The sequence below is a fragment of the Mastigoproctus giganteus genome, chromosome 8, assembly GCF_048544385.1.
Source record: "Mastigoproctus giganteus isolate SK-2022 chromosome 8, ASM4854438v1, whole genome shotgun sequence".
Lineage (NCBI taxonomy): Eukaryota > Metazoa > Arthropoda > Arachnida > Uropygi > Thelyphonidae > Mastigoproctus > Mastigoproctus giganteus.
In genome coordinates, this window is record NC_143582.1 from 206677682 (window position 1) to 206697250 (window position 19569).

The window sequence follows — 19569 nt, forward strand, 5'->3', positions numbered from 1 at the left end:
CTGAAGAATTAGAAACAAGCCAATTACGATATGCAACATTCTTCTCTGTAACAGGCTTAGCACATTTATTGGAAAACCAAGGTTTAGATAAAGGATGAGGTTTTAAAGTGGAGTGTGGGATAAAGGATTCCATTCCTACAAGAATAATTTCACTGACACGATCTGAGCAAATGTTTACATCAGAAGTTTTGACACAGTAGTCCGACAAAGGAAAAGAAGTCTCGCAGGTCATCCCATTTTGCATTCTTGTAATGCCAAAAACACGAGGTTGGGAATAGCCATGAGATAAAGGCTCCATTGAAGAAGAGACAATCACCAAGTTGTGGTCTGAAGTGCCTAAAGGACCTCTCACTTCAACTGTGTACTTAGAAGGGTTGTTTGTGAGAAAAAGATCAAGCGTATTGGCTGTATGATTAGGATTGTCCAGTATTCTTGTAGGTAAATGAACAATCTGTGCTAGGTCATTAGTAATTGCAAAAGCCTCAGCATCTCGACCTGCTGGGTCGGTGTGACTAGAAAACGGAAGCCAGCTGGAGTTGTGAACATTAAAATCACCAAGGAAAATTATCTCACTGTTAGGAAAGTTGGACTGGAGAAAGTCAAGTTGTAAAGAGAGGAAGTCAAAGCGCTCCAAGTGATTAGTGGAGTTGGGAGAACGGTAGAGACAACAGATGAATTTGACACAATGAGGTAGAGAGATTTTAAGCCAGAGAAGATCAAAGAGAGGAGATTCCAAATTGCCAAGTCTCTGACAGGGAATATCAAAACGGACATATGCACAAGTACCACCTTTGAGGCGAAAGGAATCATACAGCGAATAATTTGGGCATCTGAGATGAACAGTAGTTGAATCAACAGATAACTGAGATTCTGTCAGAAAAAGTACATGGGGTTTGGCAGACTGCAAGTGGAAATGGACATCGTCGAGATTAGAATTGAGACCACGTATATTTGTGAAATGAATTAGGAAGTGCTTGACTCTTAAATAAAGATTTGTCTTTGCACATGCGCATAAAGGACCACGAATTGGAGATTAGATATATATACGGTGAATGTTAATAGAATTTTCATGCAATTTAATTTTGATGGACACTAAAGTATTTTGGCCTCGTTAAAAAAAAATGTATGGTTTTTGTTAACGGCACGAAAGACTAATTCTGACGCTTCTGAATGAGAAGCACAAACTGAGGTTGTGTGCCCTTTTACTTGAGCATTTAAATTGTATCAATCCTTGGTAAGATGAGTCATGAAAGAGGAAAGGACTCGGCGATTGTTCAGTATAACTTGTAATTTCTGTATTGGTCTGGCCGCAATCTTAAATTCAGTATCTTTAAAGAATCTGTTAAGCTGTTTGTGCCAACAATCAATGTATGGGACAGAAATAAAGTATTTTTTCATGATACTATTGTTGGTTGGTGAAGTTATTTGTATCCTATCCTTAGCTTGTACCCTAATTCGGTTTATCTCCTTGCTACAATAAACCGAATTAGGGTACAAGCTAAGGATAGGATACAAATAACTACACCAACAACAATAGTAACATTAAAAAATATTTTATTTCTGTCCTATACATTGAACAGTGGCACAAACAGCTTAAAAGATTCTGTAAAGATACCAAACCTAAGACTGTGGCCAGACCAATTTGGAAATTACACGCTATACTGAACAATCGCTCAATCCTTTACTCTTTCGCGACACAAATAAATGACTTGGTATACATTTCTTGTAGTAATTGTGACTCGTCTTACTAAGAATTGATGCAATTTCCATTGAATTTAAGTAAAACAGAACGAATCCTCAGTTTGTGCTTCTCGTTCAGCAGCGTCAGAATTAGTCTTTCATGCTGTTAACAAAACCCACACATTTTTATTTAATGAGGCCAAAATACTTAGTGTCCAACGTAATTATACGAGACTATTAATTGCAGAACCCATCAAAATTAAATTGCATGATAATTCTATTAACATTTGCCGGTCATATCTAATCTCCAATTTGTCGTCTTTTACACGCATGTGCAAAGATACTCTCTATATAAGAGTCAAGCTCACACATACTCCATAATTTCCATTCCTGTGATCATGACATACAGTTAAAAACTCTTTCAGCTTCAGGAAGGAAAATTGTTTTTCGATATTTACATTGAACTTTTTAATTTTTTTGTTTAAAAAAAAAAAAATTTCAAATTGTTTTTTGAATTATTTTCAATTGATTTTTTAATGTAATCATTTTGCATTAATCTTTTTAATTTCTGGAGAGTCATACGGAAGGTTCTACGTATTATATTGAGGTAAATTTCTCTTATTCTTCTACAAGTACACTGAATGTTTTATCTGTGTTCTGCACCCATAAATCACTAAAAAATATAATACAGTAAAAAAACAGAAATGCACACGCACAACCTGCTTTCTTAAATATTAGTGTCATTACCGTGGCCAAGTGCACTTAGCCAGTATGCACTTAGCATGTATCTGCTTATACTCCAAACCATAATATAGGCTCAACTATTTGTTTAGATCTTGATCGATTTAAAAAAATTTACTGTATTTTGTGTGTCACATACAAGTATATTGAAACATATAGCACAAGTAACTTTGTACTCTAACACTAACCATTTAGTTACAATTATATATTGCTTATATGCATTCTGTGTCATGTTATTAATGAAGGAATAGCAAATTAAATTACAATAATGTTGTCATTGTTGGTGCACTCTACAGGGACACCTAATTAGCATTTCTCCACTCATGCAAATTTTTCACTCCCAGTGATTTGTTTTCATTAGGCCTGCTTGAAAACAATATATGCTGCATGAAAGCACCAGAAATGACTGAACTTTAAACTTTATTCACTGAAAATGCAGCCTGTGGCCTAATTTGGTTGAAATTAACAATAGCATATAAATCAATATTATTCAGTTAAAAATTGCAGAATTTTAATAAACTTTCTTTACCATTCCAAAAATAGTGGATGTTGTACTCTGAAAAGCATTCTCAGTCACATAATCATTTTGATGGGTCTCAGTCTGAGGATGCACTACACAGTTAATAGCCTGTCCTTCTATGGTCAAATTTCTCTATAAAAAAATTTTTTTGAGGTGATTTAGATACTTTGTTACAGAGGGGTTTGACTGCAAGTTTAATGATTACGTTATGTATCTCAGGAATGCTGCTATCAACAGAATCTAGAGGTGGAATAGCCTGAGTATCATAAGGAAATCCTGTGACTAAAGAGTTTGTCAAAATATTATTGTAGAGACACTACCAACTAGTGTTTCTATAGTTTTGTACAAGTTCCGTTAAGTTGAAATTCATAGTCTTTATAGTTAGTGCATTATGCACTTTTACATATACAGGTAGTCCCCGATTTATGGCAGGGTTACGTTCCACCTCCTCAGGGTTGTTAGCTGAAGCAGCATAAATTGAGGAAGAATTATAATGTATTTAAATGAGATGGGTTCCTTCACTACAAAAATTGAACCATAAGAGTTAATATAAGTGTTTTTTATATTAAATATGTGGTTATTTTATAATTATGAGATATAAATAATATTTATAGATAAAATATAAGTAATAAAATAAAAATTTAACTTAGTACTTCATTCCTGCAGAGCCATCTTTAGAGAATGTAGTAACGCCACTAGAGGGTTGACAGGTTCTGCAGGTTCTTTGGCTTTAGAAAAGAACTGCAGCAATGATGTCTGTTGAGTCTTTCTCTCTTCTAACATATTGTAGTAGGGCTTCAATATGTTTGTAACAACTCTTTGGATGGAAGAACTGCGTTCCCAGTCTGGGTCATTATCACAGAGTTTTACAGCCTGTTTGTATTTGGGCCAAAGCTTATTGAAGTGTTTTTGTGGTGAAGGTCCTAATTGGTACAAGCTCCTGCTCTTCTTCTTCCTCAGAATCCTGTTTAGACAGTTATGCAGCCAGCTCCTCTAAGTCCTCCTTTGAAAGAGGCTCACCATGGCTTTGCAGCAACTCACTGACATCATCAAACCTTGTCAAGGCCAACATCTTCAGCCATCTGAGTGATTTCAGCCACTGCTGAAACTGGCTCAAACTGAAGAAAGTGAGACACTGCATAACGCCACAAATTCATGCATGATTCAATGTTACTTATGGCCTTCAGGATGTTGTAGGACCTCCAGTAGTCCCTCACAGTCACTGAGTTAGATGCCTGCACTGCCTCGACAACCCCTTGAAGGTCATACGTAAACAGTACACCTTGAAGTTGCAATAATGACCTGATACATTGGCTGCAACGGTGAAGAGGTGTTGGGTGACAAATAACGACCTTAACATTCAGAATGTTGTTAGCAATATCTTCAAGGTTGGCTGGATGTCCTGAAGTATTGTCAAGGACTAAAAACGTTTTTGGGTAAGTTGTTTGCTGCACAAAACTGGGCCACCTCCGAACAAAAGTATGAAGTGTACTATTCACTAAAAAAGGTCTGGGTCACCCATGCCTTCTTATTAGAGTGCCAGAAAACAGGAAGTTGAGCCTTCACAATGCCCTTCATAAGATGTGGATTCTCTGAATGGTACACCAACATTGGCTTTAAATTAAAAGTGCCTGATGCATTACCACCCAGAAGTAATGTAAACCAATCTTTTCCAGCAGACCTCTCTCTCTCTCTCTCTCTCTCTCTCTCTCTCTCTCTCTCTCTCTCTCTCTCTCTCTCTCTCTCTCTCTCTCTCTTCACTGACCATGTACATCCTACAAGGGATCTTCCAGTACAGCCCCATGTCATCAACATTAAAGACAAAGTCTGGAGTGTAGCAGCCTTCATCCATTAACTTTTGGAATATGGGAGAATATTCCCCAGCACCTGCAGTTTTGGTGCTAGCTGCCTCACCAGTAATTTTTACATTGTGAATTCTGGTCTGGTTTTTGAACTGGGAAAACCAGCCCCTGCTAGCCAAAAATGATTCAGTCCCTCCCAATGCCTCAGTAATTTCACTGAATAAGCTTCTATGTCCATAACCACTTCCTATGTTACACGAATATTATTTTGGTTCATATTGTCTATCCACAGCACTAATAATTTCTCCATCTTCTCACTCCTTGAATAGGTTGTTCTAGAAATGCTTACATTAACAATTCCTGTATGTGACTGATTGATGATCTCAGTATTATTTATAATGGTCGTAACAGTAGAAGGTGTTAAAATTAAGGTCTTGCACACCGCCAAACGCTGCTCACAAGATTCCATAGGATGAATGTCCATTTACACTTCAATCGTTAGAGATTTGTGGTTTTTTTAACATGTGCAGGTACAGATTTACCACTACGCTTAGAAGATGTGGTTGCACAATTTATTTAAAATTGTAAGGCACTAATGAACATAGGAAATTATTAAAATTTAAAGCACAGCTCACAACACGTGCACACTGGGGGATGAGAAGAAAGCAACTGGTGTTGACACTAGTGCCATCTAGGTACCCACTTCCTGTGCTGCATTTACACTTGCATTTTCAAAATTTCTTTATATATATATATATATATATATATATATATATATATATATATTTTTTTTTTTTTTTTTCTTCATTACTATTTTAAGGGGGCATTAATGTGAAATGGTGTAAATTGAAGTATTGTAAAGCAGGGCCTACCTGTATTGAACCTGCTCAAATCTGTTCCATACTAAGTACTGACATGAAAGCCATCCATGCTTAATAATGCTTAATCCAATTTTCTGAATGCATGTCAGCTCACAGGGTCAGTTTTCCAATAGCATCATGCTCAATGCAGAATTTAATTTGTAAAAATATTAACTTTGAACATAAATGTTTTAAATACTTTTATTTTAATTTGACTGCTCAATATTAGAGTGAAATCACTCTCAAGAAGCAAATCAGAATTTAAAAATTAAAGAACCTGTATTGCCATTTCTTTGATGTAATACTTTTACACCTAATTTTTTTTTTATCATTTGATAAATATCAACTTCCGGATCTGAAATACAGATATTTCAGCATTTGCTTGACCAACTCAGACAACAGAGCTAAGAGGTGCAATTTCCTCCTCTGATTTTAAAGCTATTTTGGTAATATTTTTGGTAATATAATAATATCTTGGCACTACAAAATATTATTGTACAATTACTTGGAAACACAGATATGGTAACACCTACTTGAAGATTTAAGACAATTCATATAGAAATGGACACATTGTAAAAACCTTAAAAATATAAATATACATGCATTCTAGGGGTTAATGAAACAGGAAAGATCATTCTTGCACTGTCTACCTATCACATCTTTCTTTAATATATATATATATATATATATATATATTTTTTTTTTTTTTTATTTATTTTTTTTATTTGATCTCCCACAAACACAAATTAGTGCAGCCAATTAATTATACATTTTATACTTTCTTATCATTCATTTTTCTCTGATCTGTTTAGTGGCCAATATACTAATCTTTAGATATAGGGTCCTTGAAATACCTTGGAAAGTTATCTACCACATGCTATCTACATCTTAATTTCAATTAAGATGTAGATCTTCATTCAACAAATCTATCAAACTTGGTTTTGTAATTCAAGTTAGCATATTTATCTTCTGAATCAGAAAGAACAATTCAAATTCCACTTCTATATCAAAATTTTATCTTTAAATATTCAAAAATGGCAAATTATCAAACAAATGTTATCTGTTTTATAACTACGTACTGCTTACCTCAAAATCATCATCATATTCTTCTCTGGGTAAAATATCATAACAATCCTCTCCCTCTTCCATATTTCCTTCCTCAGCCAATTGTGGATCAAAGGTAAACATGTCTCGTCCACTAAGCTATAGTTAATGAATTTTTGATATTTTAAAAGCTGTATAATAGGTAACTGGGCAATACAAATGAATATATCATATAAGAACTACATCATTAAATAATGCAATTATAGTAGCAGTGGTAGGAAAGCAAGAAATTCCAATGTTCTTCTAAATTCCTGAAAATGCTTATGATAAAGCTCAATTAAAAATTGAGCTTTATCATCAGTGTTAGAGTTCAAATATTAACTATTTTCTACCCTGTGGTAAATAACCATTTATTCCACTGTACTTAAGTACATTTAGCATCATTCAAAAAAAAAAAATAAAATAATAATAACAAAAATAAATAAATAAAATAAATGTTTCAAATTCACTCAACTCAGAGTTTGTCACATAACAAAGGAATTACAAATAACAGCTAATAGTGCTGCAAGAGATTTATATATTTTTAAATTTTTTTTATTAATTTATACTTTGCACTTGGCTCTTGGTTATGCAACTGTAATTCTTTCCTTCACACATTTACTATTATTTGTGTCTTTCAGTGAATGAGGAATTCCAGCCAATTAATTGGACTTGGAAATGTTGCTGTTTTTTTGGTTTTTAGGAGCATTAGCAACTAAGGCCATTTTGCTCCAGGGATATGTGGTGGTCATTCCCTGACCTTTCCGCATCCTCCATATTTTGGTGTCACGGGCTCGAGCCCCAGTCTAATCAAGAAGCGTGTGCTACGCACCACTGCTCCTGACCACCTGGCTACGGAGGTGCCTACTTGGAAATAGTAGCGAGGTTATAATAGTACAGGAACCAAACAATGTGTGTGTGTGTGTGAGAGAGAGAGAGAGAGAGAGAGAGAGAGAGAGAAAAGAATACAATATGGTAGGGCTGTTCAACTGGCAACATATGAACTGTATGCAGCCTTCAAGCCAGTTTTGTGCAACTCATGAGAGTATTCTTCATTTCCCAAAACGTGTTAACACTTTCCTGCTCTTTTAAAAAAGGCATGAAATCATGTCAAAAACGAAGAATGCTTTAGAAAAAGTACTCATTAAATACTGCATGTTATTTTTCAACTGATTTCATATGACATCAAGCAAATAACTTATAACAAAGTAAATTCATTTTATAACATTGATATGTAACTTACAATTTACAGACATACAAGTCAGTGCAAGTGAATCATGACTATATCTAGTTAACCAAAATTATTATAGTGGCATTGTTTAATTATATCTCATTGTGTTGGACAGACAATTGCATAGTCAAGACCTGCAAATTAGCAGGTATTGCCTACACAAGTTGTCTGTCCAACAGGTCTAATAAAGTTTTGAGACTAGGATTTCCATAATGTTTTTTTACACTATGTCATGTATCTCATATTGTGAATGCCTTCGCAATGAGTTGCCTGTTCGATTATGCTTTGAATAAGTAACACTTCCCCAAAAGAGAAGACAATTGTTACTTATTATTAGTAGATACCACCACCCAAACAGCTATTTTAGGGCAATTTGGCTCTTCATCAGTGGTTAGGTAGGTACCCTGATGTTATAAAGGCTGACAACCCAGTTGTGAAATTAAGTCAACAAAATGAGAGATAGCAAAAGGAACTCAGTAGCTTAACACTTAATAAAAGAATTGAGGGCAAAATCCTCAGACTGCAGGAAAATTTACAGACATATAGAAGTAATGGAAGCACGTGATGCAAGAAAGCAAGAAGATGAGCTTATTTAGCATCAGCCCAAAAAAATCCAATTTCACACATCCATTCCCTCTAAAAGTTTGTCTAGTCCCTCCTTGAATTTATTTAAGCTATTAACTTCCACAACGACAGATGGAAGTTTGATCCAGCAATTAACCACCCACTGGCTAACGGCAAATTTCCCCACATCTATTCTACAACCGTCTTTTCTCAATTTGAATTTATGCCCCCTCAGGTTTGTAACCTGAGCAAGTGGAAGAATCCCATTAGAATTCAGCATGCTCAATCCACTCAAGGCCTTATACACCTTAATCAGATCACCTCGCAGGTGCCTAGTCTCCAGACGCTGCAATTTGCAGAACTTTTCTTGGTAAGAGGACCCTTTCATTTCCCTTACCAATCTTGTTGCCCTTCTCAGTACGTGCTCAAACAACTCTACATCCTTCCCAAAATGAGGCTTCCAGACCTGAATGCAGTACTCAAGACGTGGCCTGACCACTGCCTTATACAAAGGGATGATCACCTCCTTTTCCCTACTAGCAAAATTCCTACATATCATTGACAATGCTCAGAAATTTTCATATCTGATTGCTGTTTGTTGTTTTTTGGTTTTTAGGAGCATTAGCAACTAAGGCCATATTGCTCTGGGGATATGCGGTGGTCATTCCCTGACCTTTCTGCATCCTCCATATTTGGTGGGCAATCTGATTGCACAATTACTCCCAGATCTTTTTCATTTTCTACCACCCTCAGTGTAGTACCACATATTTGGTATGTTTCTTTGGGGTTACTTCTACCTATATGCAGTGCTTTGCATTTGTCAATGTTATATGTCAGATGCCACTTCTCAGCCCATCTGACTAATTTTACTAGATCCTGTTGCAGTAGCACACTGCCAGTACCGTCATTTACTACCCTGCCAACCTTTGTATCATCTGCAAACTTTGACATTAAGCCTGATATACCTTCATCAATATCAATGATAAATACAGAAAACAAGAATGGACCAACACTGAACTCTAGGGGACTCCACTAATAACATTAGTCCACGAAGAGCAGTGTCAATTGATTACCACTCTGTCTTTAGCATTAGTAGAGGCATATGATGCAAGAAAACAAGCTTATGTAGCATCAGCCAAAAAAAAGCTCCCATTTCACCACTCCTTTCGTGAAATGAGAGCTTTTTTTTTTTTTTTTTTTTGAGTCTTCTCCCACTGACCAATCCCTTTATCCATTGTAGCAACTTATCCTTAATACCACACTGCTCCAATTTGTACAGTAGTCTTCCATATGCAACAGTGTCAAAAGCTTTCCTGAAATCCAAGTATATGATATCAAAATTATTTTTTGCATCCAGTTCCTTTGTAACCACATCATAGCATCGAATCAAATTTGTCAGAAAAGACTCTCCCTTAACAAACCCCATGCTGTGTCTGAATAATTACTGCAGTCTTGTCTAGATGATCCTGCAATGCATCTTTAACAACTGAATCTATTGTTTTCCCCGGAACAGAAGTTAAACAAACTGGTCTGTAATTACTCATCTCACCCTTAGATCCCCTTTGTGAATTGGCGATACATTTGCACTTCTCCAGTCCGATTATGGTCTAAGGATTTGCCTACTTCCTTTAATAGAAATGGATAGATCCCAAGATCCCATCCACCCCAGGTGCCTGTCTTATGTTTAACTTCAACAATTTCTCCTCCACTTTGCTCTGTTATTAGAAAATTATTAAGCACCCTGTTACAGTTTGATAAACTTCTGGAATTTTCTCTCTTAATAACTCCTCGTGTGAATGTAGATGCAAAATATGCATTCAGATTATCAGCTATCTGAGCAGGATCATCAACAGTTGAACCATCAATATCAAGTGGACCAATCTAATTCATCCTCTTCGTTATAGAATTTATATAAGTAAAGAAGTCCTTGCTGTTTGTCTTAGCACCCTTTGCCAAAGATTTCTCGCAATCTGCCTCGCATGCTTAACCTCCTTTGTGACTTGATTACAGATGAGCTTATATCTACCATAGAGTTCTGTGTCATCCCATGCATTATTCTTCTCTGCCATGAGTCTCATTAGTTCATCTGACACCCATTTTGGCCTAAACCTTGAACAACATTTCTTAATCGGTATGAAAAGCCTAATAGCTTCCACGAAGAGTTCCTTGAATGCTTCCCATTAGAATTTGCTGTTGCTGACATCATCAGTTGGTCCCATTGTACAGAATTATAGCGAGTCTGAAAATTTTCCTGTTACAAATTATTAAATTTAAATAAATGGTATTAGCATTAGCAGAGGCAAATGATGCAAGAAAGCAAACTTATACAGCATCAGCCAAAAAAAAAAAAAAAAAAAAAATATATGACAGTTCCCATTTCACCTATTCATTCCCTCCAATAGTTTTAGTCCTTCCTTGAATTTATTTATGCTATCAACTTCCACAACAATGGATGGAAGTTTGTTCCAACAATCAACCAACCACTGGCTAAATACAAACTTCCACACATCTTTTCTGCAACCGTCCTTCCTCAGTTTGAATTTGTGTCCCATTTGGTTTTTTTAGGAGCATTAGCAACTAAGGCCATACTGCTCCGGGGATATGCGGTGGTCATTACCTGACCTTTCCGTATCCTCCGAATTTGGTGGTGATGGGCTCGAACCCGGTCTAATCAAGAAGTGTGTGCTACGCACTGCTGCTCCTGCCCACCTGGCTACGGAGGCGCCTTTATGTCTTATCCTGTGTGGTCTGAGCAAGAGGAAGAATCCCATTAGTACTGAGCTTGGTCAATCCATTAACGGCCTTAAACAGATCAATCAGATCATCTCGGTAGTGCCTTGTCTCCAGCCACTGCAATTTGCAGAACCTAAGACTTTCTTGGTAAGAGGACCCCTTCATTCCCCTCACCAGTCTTGTTGCCCTTCTCTGCACATGCTCAAGCAACTCTATATGCTTCTTAAAATGAAGACCCCAGACCGGTATGCAGTACTCGAGATGTGGCCTGACCACTGTCTTACAGATTGGGATAATCACCTCCTTGTCCCTGCTAGCAAAATTTCTGTGTATCATTGACAAAACCCATGATCCAGCCTGGCAGCCTGTCTTGTATTGCTCAGAGAACTTCATATCTTCACTGCAAAATTACCCCATGTCTTTTTCATTTTCCTTCCCTGAGCGTAACCATAGAGTAATTCACACAGCTATGTCACTCTAGGGTTACTGCTATCCATATACAGTACTTTGCATTTGTCAATGTTAAACTTCAATAGTCATTTCTCAGCCCATCTGCCTAACTTTCTTAGATTTTGTTGCAGTAGTATACCATCATTCCTGTCATTAATCACCCTGCCAATATTTGTATCACCTGCAATGGACATTATGCGTGATATGCCATCATCAATATCATTAATAAACGTAGAAAACAACAATGGGCCCAACATAACATGAAACTCTGGGGAACTTTACTAATAACATTAGTCCATGAAAAGCAGTGTCCATTGATTACCACCCTCTGTATTCTCCCACTCAATCATCCCTTTATCCATAGTAGCAACTTTTTTTTAATGCCACATTGCTCCAATTTGTAGAGCAGTCTTATGTGCAACAGTATCAAAAGCTTTCCTGAAATCGAAGTATATGACATCAAAATTATTTTTTTGCATTCAGTTCCTTTGTGACCACATCATTGTATCCAATCAAATTGGTCAGACAAAACTTCCCCTTAACAAGCCCATACAGTGTGAATTATTACTGCAATCTTGTCTAGATGATTCTCCAATGCATTTTTAACCAGTGACTCCATTATCTTCCCCAGAATGGAAGTTAAACTAACAGGTTGGTAATTACTCGTGCCACTCTTTTTGATCTCCCTTTGTGAATTGGGGATACATTTACTTCATCTCCAATCTGTGGGACCTCCCGAGTCAAAGAATGCTCCCATAATTATGGCTAAGGGTTTGCTTACTTCCTTTGCCACCTCCTTTAATATAACTGGTTATATTCCATCCACCCCAGGTGCCTTTCTTATGTTTAACTTCAACAATTTTCCCTCAACTTTCCTCTGAGTTATATAAAAAATCATTTAGCTTCCTGTTAGAGTTTGATTAACTTCTAGCATCCACTTCACTAAAGAATTCCTTGTGTGTGAATGCAGATGCAAAATAATCATTCAGTTTGTCAGCAACCTGAGCAGATTCATTAACAGTTGAATCATTGATATCAAGTGGACCAATCTGATTTATCCCCTTCCTTCTAGTGTTTACTTAAGTAAAAAGTCTGATGTATTTCTTTGGATCCAAAGAATTGTTGTATAATCTGCCTCTGCTTGCCTAACTGCCTTTTTTTACTTGATTACAGACTAGTTTATATCTACCATATATGCTTCTGGGTTGTCTGATAATTTATATGCATCCCATGCATTTTTATTCTCTGCCACAAATCTCATCAGTTCATCTGACATTAACTTAGGCCTATACGTTCAATAGTATTTCTTAGTTGGCATGAAAAGTCTAGTAGATTCTATGTTTAATTCCTTAAATGCTTCCCATTTAGAATTTGCTTATGATAACATCATCAGTTGTTCCCACTGTATGGAATTTAAAATCTGTCTGAGACCACTGTAGTCACCTTTACGAAAGCAAAATACTTTCCCTTTACCCTCGATGGTAGTTACATCTTTAAGAAAATCTCGATTAATACACTGTGATCACTGCCACCTAGTGGTTCATAGGTCTAATCATTTCATGAAGATATCTGTTAAAAATATATATTATATAATGTGACCCATAAATAAGTAGTAGTAGTGGCAAATAATGCAAGCAAGTAAACTTATATAGAATCTGCCAAAAAAAAAAAAAAAAAAACCCCACACTCTTCGTCCATCCATACCCTTCAATGATTTATCTAGTTCTTCCTTGAATTTATTCAAAACATCCACTTCCACAATAACAGATGGAAGACTTTTTTTTTTATTTTTATTTTAGTTTTTTTTTTCAGTCTTTTTTTATATTTTTTACTACCCTGAGTGTAGTACCACACAGTTCATAGGTTACCCTGAGATTACTACTACCCATATGCAGTACCTTGCATTTCTCAATGTTAAACTTCAACTGCCATTTCTCAGTCCAGCGATCTAATTTTTCTAGATCTTGTTTCAGTAGCATCTTACTGTCGTTAACCACCCTGCCAACTTTTGTATCATCTGCAAACATTGACAATAAACTTGATATACCTACATCAATATCATTAATAAACAATAAAAACAACAATAGATCTGCATTGAACCCTGGGGGAATCCACCGATTACATTAGTCTATGAAGAGCAGTGCCCACACTTGATAACTACCCTCTGTCTTCTACTTAACCACCACTTTATCCATAGTATTAACTTGGCTTAATGCCACAATGTTCCAATTTATATAGCAGTCTTTTATGAGCAACAGTATCAAAAACCTTCCTGAGATTCAAGTATGTGATATCAAAATTATTTTTTGCATCCAGTTCCTTGGTCACTGCCTCATAATAACTGATCAGATTGGTTAGACAAGACCACCCCTTAACAAATCCATGCTGTGACTGCAGTATAACTGCAGTCCTGTCCAGATGGTTCTAGATTACTTCTTTAACTAGTGACTCCATTATTTTCCCTGGAACAAAAGTTAAGCTAACAGGTCTGTAATTACTCATGTCACTTTTTAATCCCCCTTTATGAACTGGGGATATATTCACACATCCCCCGTCCATAGGGACCTCCTCTGAATCCAACAATGTGCTCATAATTATGGCTAAGGGTTTGCTCACCTTCTTTGCTGCCTTCCTTAATATGAGTGGATAGATCCCATCCACCCTAGGTGCAGTTTTTATGTTCAGGTTTAACAATTTCTCTTCTACTTTCCTTTCAGTTATCACAAGGTCTTTTAGCTCCCTGTTAGAGTTTGATAAACTTCTGACATCCCATTCCCTAAAGAATTCCTCATGCATGAATGTAGATGCAAATATCTATTCAATTTTTCAGCAACCTGAGCAGGGTCATCAACAGTTAACCCGCTGACATTACGTAGCCTGATGTGATTCAACCCATTCCTTCTACTGTTAATATAAGCATAGAATTCTTTGCTGCTACTCTTGGCATTCTTTGCCAGAGACTTCTCATAATCTGCCTTAGTTTGCCTAACCTCCTTTGTGACTTACCATCAGTTACAATGTGTTTCCCTGAGCAGTTTGATGTTAAATGTCACTGCATTATGTGAATAATGCAGTGACATTCACATAATGCAGTCAATAACACATTCATTCCTAGAGAGGTATAACAAAAATGTTATACCTCTCTAATAACAAGAGAACTGAATGGTTTAACCGAAGGAAAGAAAAAGTATGGAACAGTCACAGCCTATCCTGAGACAATGATTTATATGGTAGTTTTGCCTGCAAAGAGAACTAAGAATGAGGACGATTGTGGGGGGTGGTTGTTTATTGGATGGTTGTTTATTTTTATTATTATTTATTTCTTAATAATAAATCACGTTAACCTTCCAGACCCACCTCTTTTAACTTTGTATTTCTCAATTAAGTTTCCCCCTTAATTTACCCCCCCCCCTCCACGTTAACACCTGACTTGTATACTGCACAGAAGATCACAGATTCTGGGGGAATAATAGTTCGTGTATGTCTCCTCTGGACTGGCTGAATATTCAGAATGACTCAATGCTACACATGATAAACATATACAAATTTGTTTATTTCACAGTATATACATTAAAGAATTGTATCATACAACATCAATTGGTATAATGTTAATAACTGGCATTATATGTGTGTTAAGATGTAAAATTAATAGCAAATGATATAATGTCTCTTCGTGTCTTTCTGCTTTTTCTCCTTCTGGTTTAGGTTACATCTCATAACATTAATTTTACTTTCTAACAGTTAAACTTCCCAACTGGAATTACCTCAGTGGGCTTAACACCTCTATGGATATTGTCCTAGATTTATAAATCCCCGCTATAATCTTTCATTAATTTATCCCTTCCAAAATAATTCAATCTTAATATCTTGTAATGTTTCAAGTACATAGAACACCTTTACATCTTAACTTAGAACATACCAGTCTCAAGTACATGTATCTAAATCTTCCTTGCTTTAACTTATCCTTGAGATGAAGTACATACATCTATGAACCCTTTTCTTCCTTTTATACTAATCAATACCAAATCTACTATCAACTAAATAAACATTTTTCTAAAGTCCTTCTCTTCAAATCTAGCTTAAAATTATTATCTCGTACTTACATATTACCTTAGGGAATCACTCTTTACACTACCTTTTCTCAGTTCAGGGGCGACTCATCATCAACAGCATAGGGCATCATCAGGTTCCAACTGGAATTTTTCATCGGCAAAGTACTGCTGTTCATCTACAGGGATTCTCCTACGTTCAGGAACTCGCTCTTCTTTACATACGGCTATTAAATAAGTTGCTCCGGCCTGCTTTTTGGGCGTCTGATCAGTTCAACGAAACTGGGAAGCATAATAGAATTATCAGGACTCTTCTTACTACTTTATTAAGAAGCCTGGCTATGTAGCTCTTCCTTATCTTTCTATACCGAGGCTTTTCGATCCTTTTTACTCAGCTCCAGCATATGTGTTTCCATCTTTCATCGGTTATCTCCTCCCTATTTCAACAACTCTTAAACAGCAACTCCTACAACTCATTTCTCTGTCCGCTACTTTCTGGCGATTCTCCCGGCACTTCTCGGGATTTCTTTCCAGCCGCACATCACTCAGGCATCTCCACGGGAACTCTCTAAACTTCCACACTGCCAAAACTCCCAACTCTCCCAAAAAACTCCTAATATATCAGACAAACTCCTTACAGTATGAAAGTAGTGGATTTATAGATACTAAGATGAAATGGGAGATGAATGGAATAGGTACTTTGTAATGATCATTATGACTGAAAGCACATTTGAACCAGCAGGAAATAAGTTTGCTGTAAAATATCGGATATAACAATCTCTGAGAACCATATTACCGAGAGACTGGGGAAGGGTAAGGGTCCCAAGGGCAGACAATATGCATCCAGTTATACTGAAAAAGGCAGCACACATGCATCAAACAATTAGGAATGTTACTGAAATCATCATTAGAATCTGAGGAAATTCCCTTGGACTGGAGAAGTGAAAATCTCTCTCCAATCCATGAAAGAGGGGCCATAAAGGTGATGGACAACTACAAAACAGAGAGTTTGAGTTCTGTAGTGGGGAGGAATAGTTGGAAAATGCAGTTGGAAAACCTAGCAGCAGAAGTGCTAAGAGGGTAATATATGATTCCAGGAGTTTTTTTTTTTTTTTGTTAGTTGTTGGTGCATCGGCTTCTGTGGCCACAATGCACCTCCCAAAGTTTTTTCATTTTACTCTGATCCAAGCCCGAGGCGGGATTTGAACCCGCGACCTTTGGGTTGCCAGGAAAGCACTTTACCTACCAGGCTAGCCCAGTCGGCTGTTGTTTGTTTGTTATTTGGTTTTTAGGAACATTAGCAACTAAGGCCATATTGCTCCGGGGATATGCGGTGGTCATTCCCTGACCTTTCCGCATCCTCCGTATTTGGTGGTCATAGGCTCGAACCCCGGTCTAATCAAGAAGCGTGTGCTATGCACTGCTGCTGCCCACCTGGCATAAACATGGTGGCCAGAAAGGCATGATATCATATTAGTGATTTATCAAACCTTTGAAAATAGATTAATGGATATAATTATTCCATTAAATGAGACTGGTGAGACCACACTTGAAACACTATATTCAGGTCTGGAGATCATACCTAAAAAGGAAAAAAAAAAAAAAAAAAAAAAAAAGTAAGATCACATCTCCCCTGCTATTGTTTTACACTAGATACGAGCACAGCTTAGAGACGATATTGATAAATTCACAGACCAATATTTGAAAAGCATAACACAGCTATTTAAAATCCAGAAGAAAAATTTTTTTTAAATTTTCTAGAAAACTGAAGACACTGTTCTAGAAATCTGTGAGGAAAAGAGGGAAATTTACCATTTATGAATATATATTGCAAAAACAAAATTGTCTAACTAAATAACAATACAATGGAAAAAAAAAAATTTTTTTTTTAGTCGATGCTAAGCCACTGAAATAACTTACTCCAACATGACGTCCTGCTTTAAATTCTGCCCTCTTTCTTTCCTGTTCTTTTAATTTAACATCTTCTTTCTCTTTGAGCTATATATTAATTGAAAAAAAAAAAAAATAATAATAAAAAAATTAAAAATAAAACCCAACAACCTTTAAAATATTCTACCATATATCAAAACTTTTTAAAAATCAGATAACATTTTACAAATATCAATGCCAGATGGAAAACTGATATTTGTTGTTGATACTTTTAATCATTTATGAAACAATGTCAATGAAGCATCGGTTTGTCCCATTTGAAAATTGTATATTTTATGGTTGGTTTCCTGTTCTCAAGGGTAGTAAGGATTTCTTAAATTATATTGGTGAAGGGATACAAGTTAATGACCAGTGCCAAGTAGCACTCCTTCAAAATGACTTGAATATGTGTGCTAATGAATTGATTGAGACTACACTATTATATCACATGGTAGATTTATGTAATTTATTACTGCAATGCTAAAACGCTGAATGACTGAAGCACTTAAATGACAAACAAACAATTCTGCCTAAGTTCAGAAAACAGTGGGTTCCCAAGGCCTTGATGGATTGAGCACGGTGAATTCTGATGGGATCCTTCCACTTGTTCAGATTACGAACCTAAGGGGCATATATTCAAATTAAGAAAAGACAGATGTAGAATAATGTGCGGAAATTTGTCTTTAGCCAGCGGGTGGTTAATTGCTGGAACAAACTTCCATCTGTTGTTGTGGAAGTTGATAGGTTAAATAAATTTAAGGAACTGGACAGGCATTTGGAGGGAATGGTGCGATTTTTTTTTTTTTTTTTTTGGCTGATGCTGCATAAGCTCATACACTTGCTTTCTTGCATCACATGCCACTACTACTACTCACATAGCCAGAATTGTTTAAGTGCCTGGCATTGAGATGTTTCAATCAATCAGAACTATAGCATTTCAGTAATAAATTTCTTAAATCTAGCATATGATATAATAGTGCTAGATTTAATTGTCTACGTAAATGAACAATCACATAGACAATCAATTAATTAGCACACACAATGATGAACAATCATGTAGACCAGTGTTTCCCAAACTGAGGTCCGTAGACCAGTTTCAGATGGCCTGTGACGTGAAATGTTCAGAAGGGTTATCAAGACAGACAGACGGACAGACAGTTTGTTATTTGGTTTTTTAGGAGCATTAGGAAAGCATTAGGAGCATCAAGAAGCGTGTGCTACACACTGCTGCTCCTGCCCACCGGGCTACAGAGACGCCACAGACAGACAGAGACAGAGCTCAGTAGTTCAGGAGTTGCTGTAGACAATCAATTCAATTAGCACACTCAATGATGAACAATCATATAGACCCTCACCTTCCAATTAATTAAACCTGAATAGGTTTCGGGATATGGTCATAAAAAAGAGACCTTACAGAACTCAATCAGCTCTCCTCTAAAGTGCCTAGTCACCAAGCTGTGTAGCCTACATATTTGAAGTCTTTCTTTGTATGAGTACCCTTCTGCCACATTCACCAAATGCATCATCCATCTTTGAATCTTTTCAAGATACTCAGTTTTTTTAGGTTTGTTGTTGTTGTTGTTTGTTATTTGGTTTTTAGGAGCATTAGCAACTAAGGCCATATTGCACCGGGGATATGCAGTGGTCATTCCCTGACCTTTCCGCATCCTCCATATTTGGTGGTCACGGGCTCGAACCCCAGTCTAATCAAGAACCGTGTGCTACGCACTGCTGCTCCTGCCCACCTGGCTACGGAGGCGCCGTTTTTTTAGGTGTGATCTCCACACTTTAAATACATAATTTCAAGTGTAGTTTTGCCATTTCTTCATGTGAATGGTCATTGGCCTTCCTATCTCTGCATGCAAATGTTCAGTGAATCATTAGGAGGATACTATGGACCCCCCCCCCCCTTTGCCACCTTTCCACA

General features: G+C 36.6%; 1 protein-coding gene across 1 annotated transcript in view; it reads right to left on the reverse strand.

The window, feature by feature from the left end:
- Window positions 1-19569, reverse strand: part of LOC150082227 (zinc finger CCCH domain-containing protein 15) — a 133915-nt gene that overhangs the window by 23593 nt on the left and 90753 nt on the right. Inside the window, exons 8-9 of the mRNA XM_090380065.1 lie at window positions 17634-17711; window positions 6690-6806 (exon numbers count right to left, since the gene is read on the reverse strand). Coding sequence (XP_090236191.1) covers window positions 6690-6806; window positions 17634-17711 — 195 coding nt within the window. The remainder of the gene's footprint in view (window positions 1-6689; window positions 6807-17633; window positions 17712-19569) is intronic.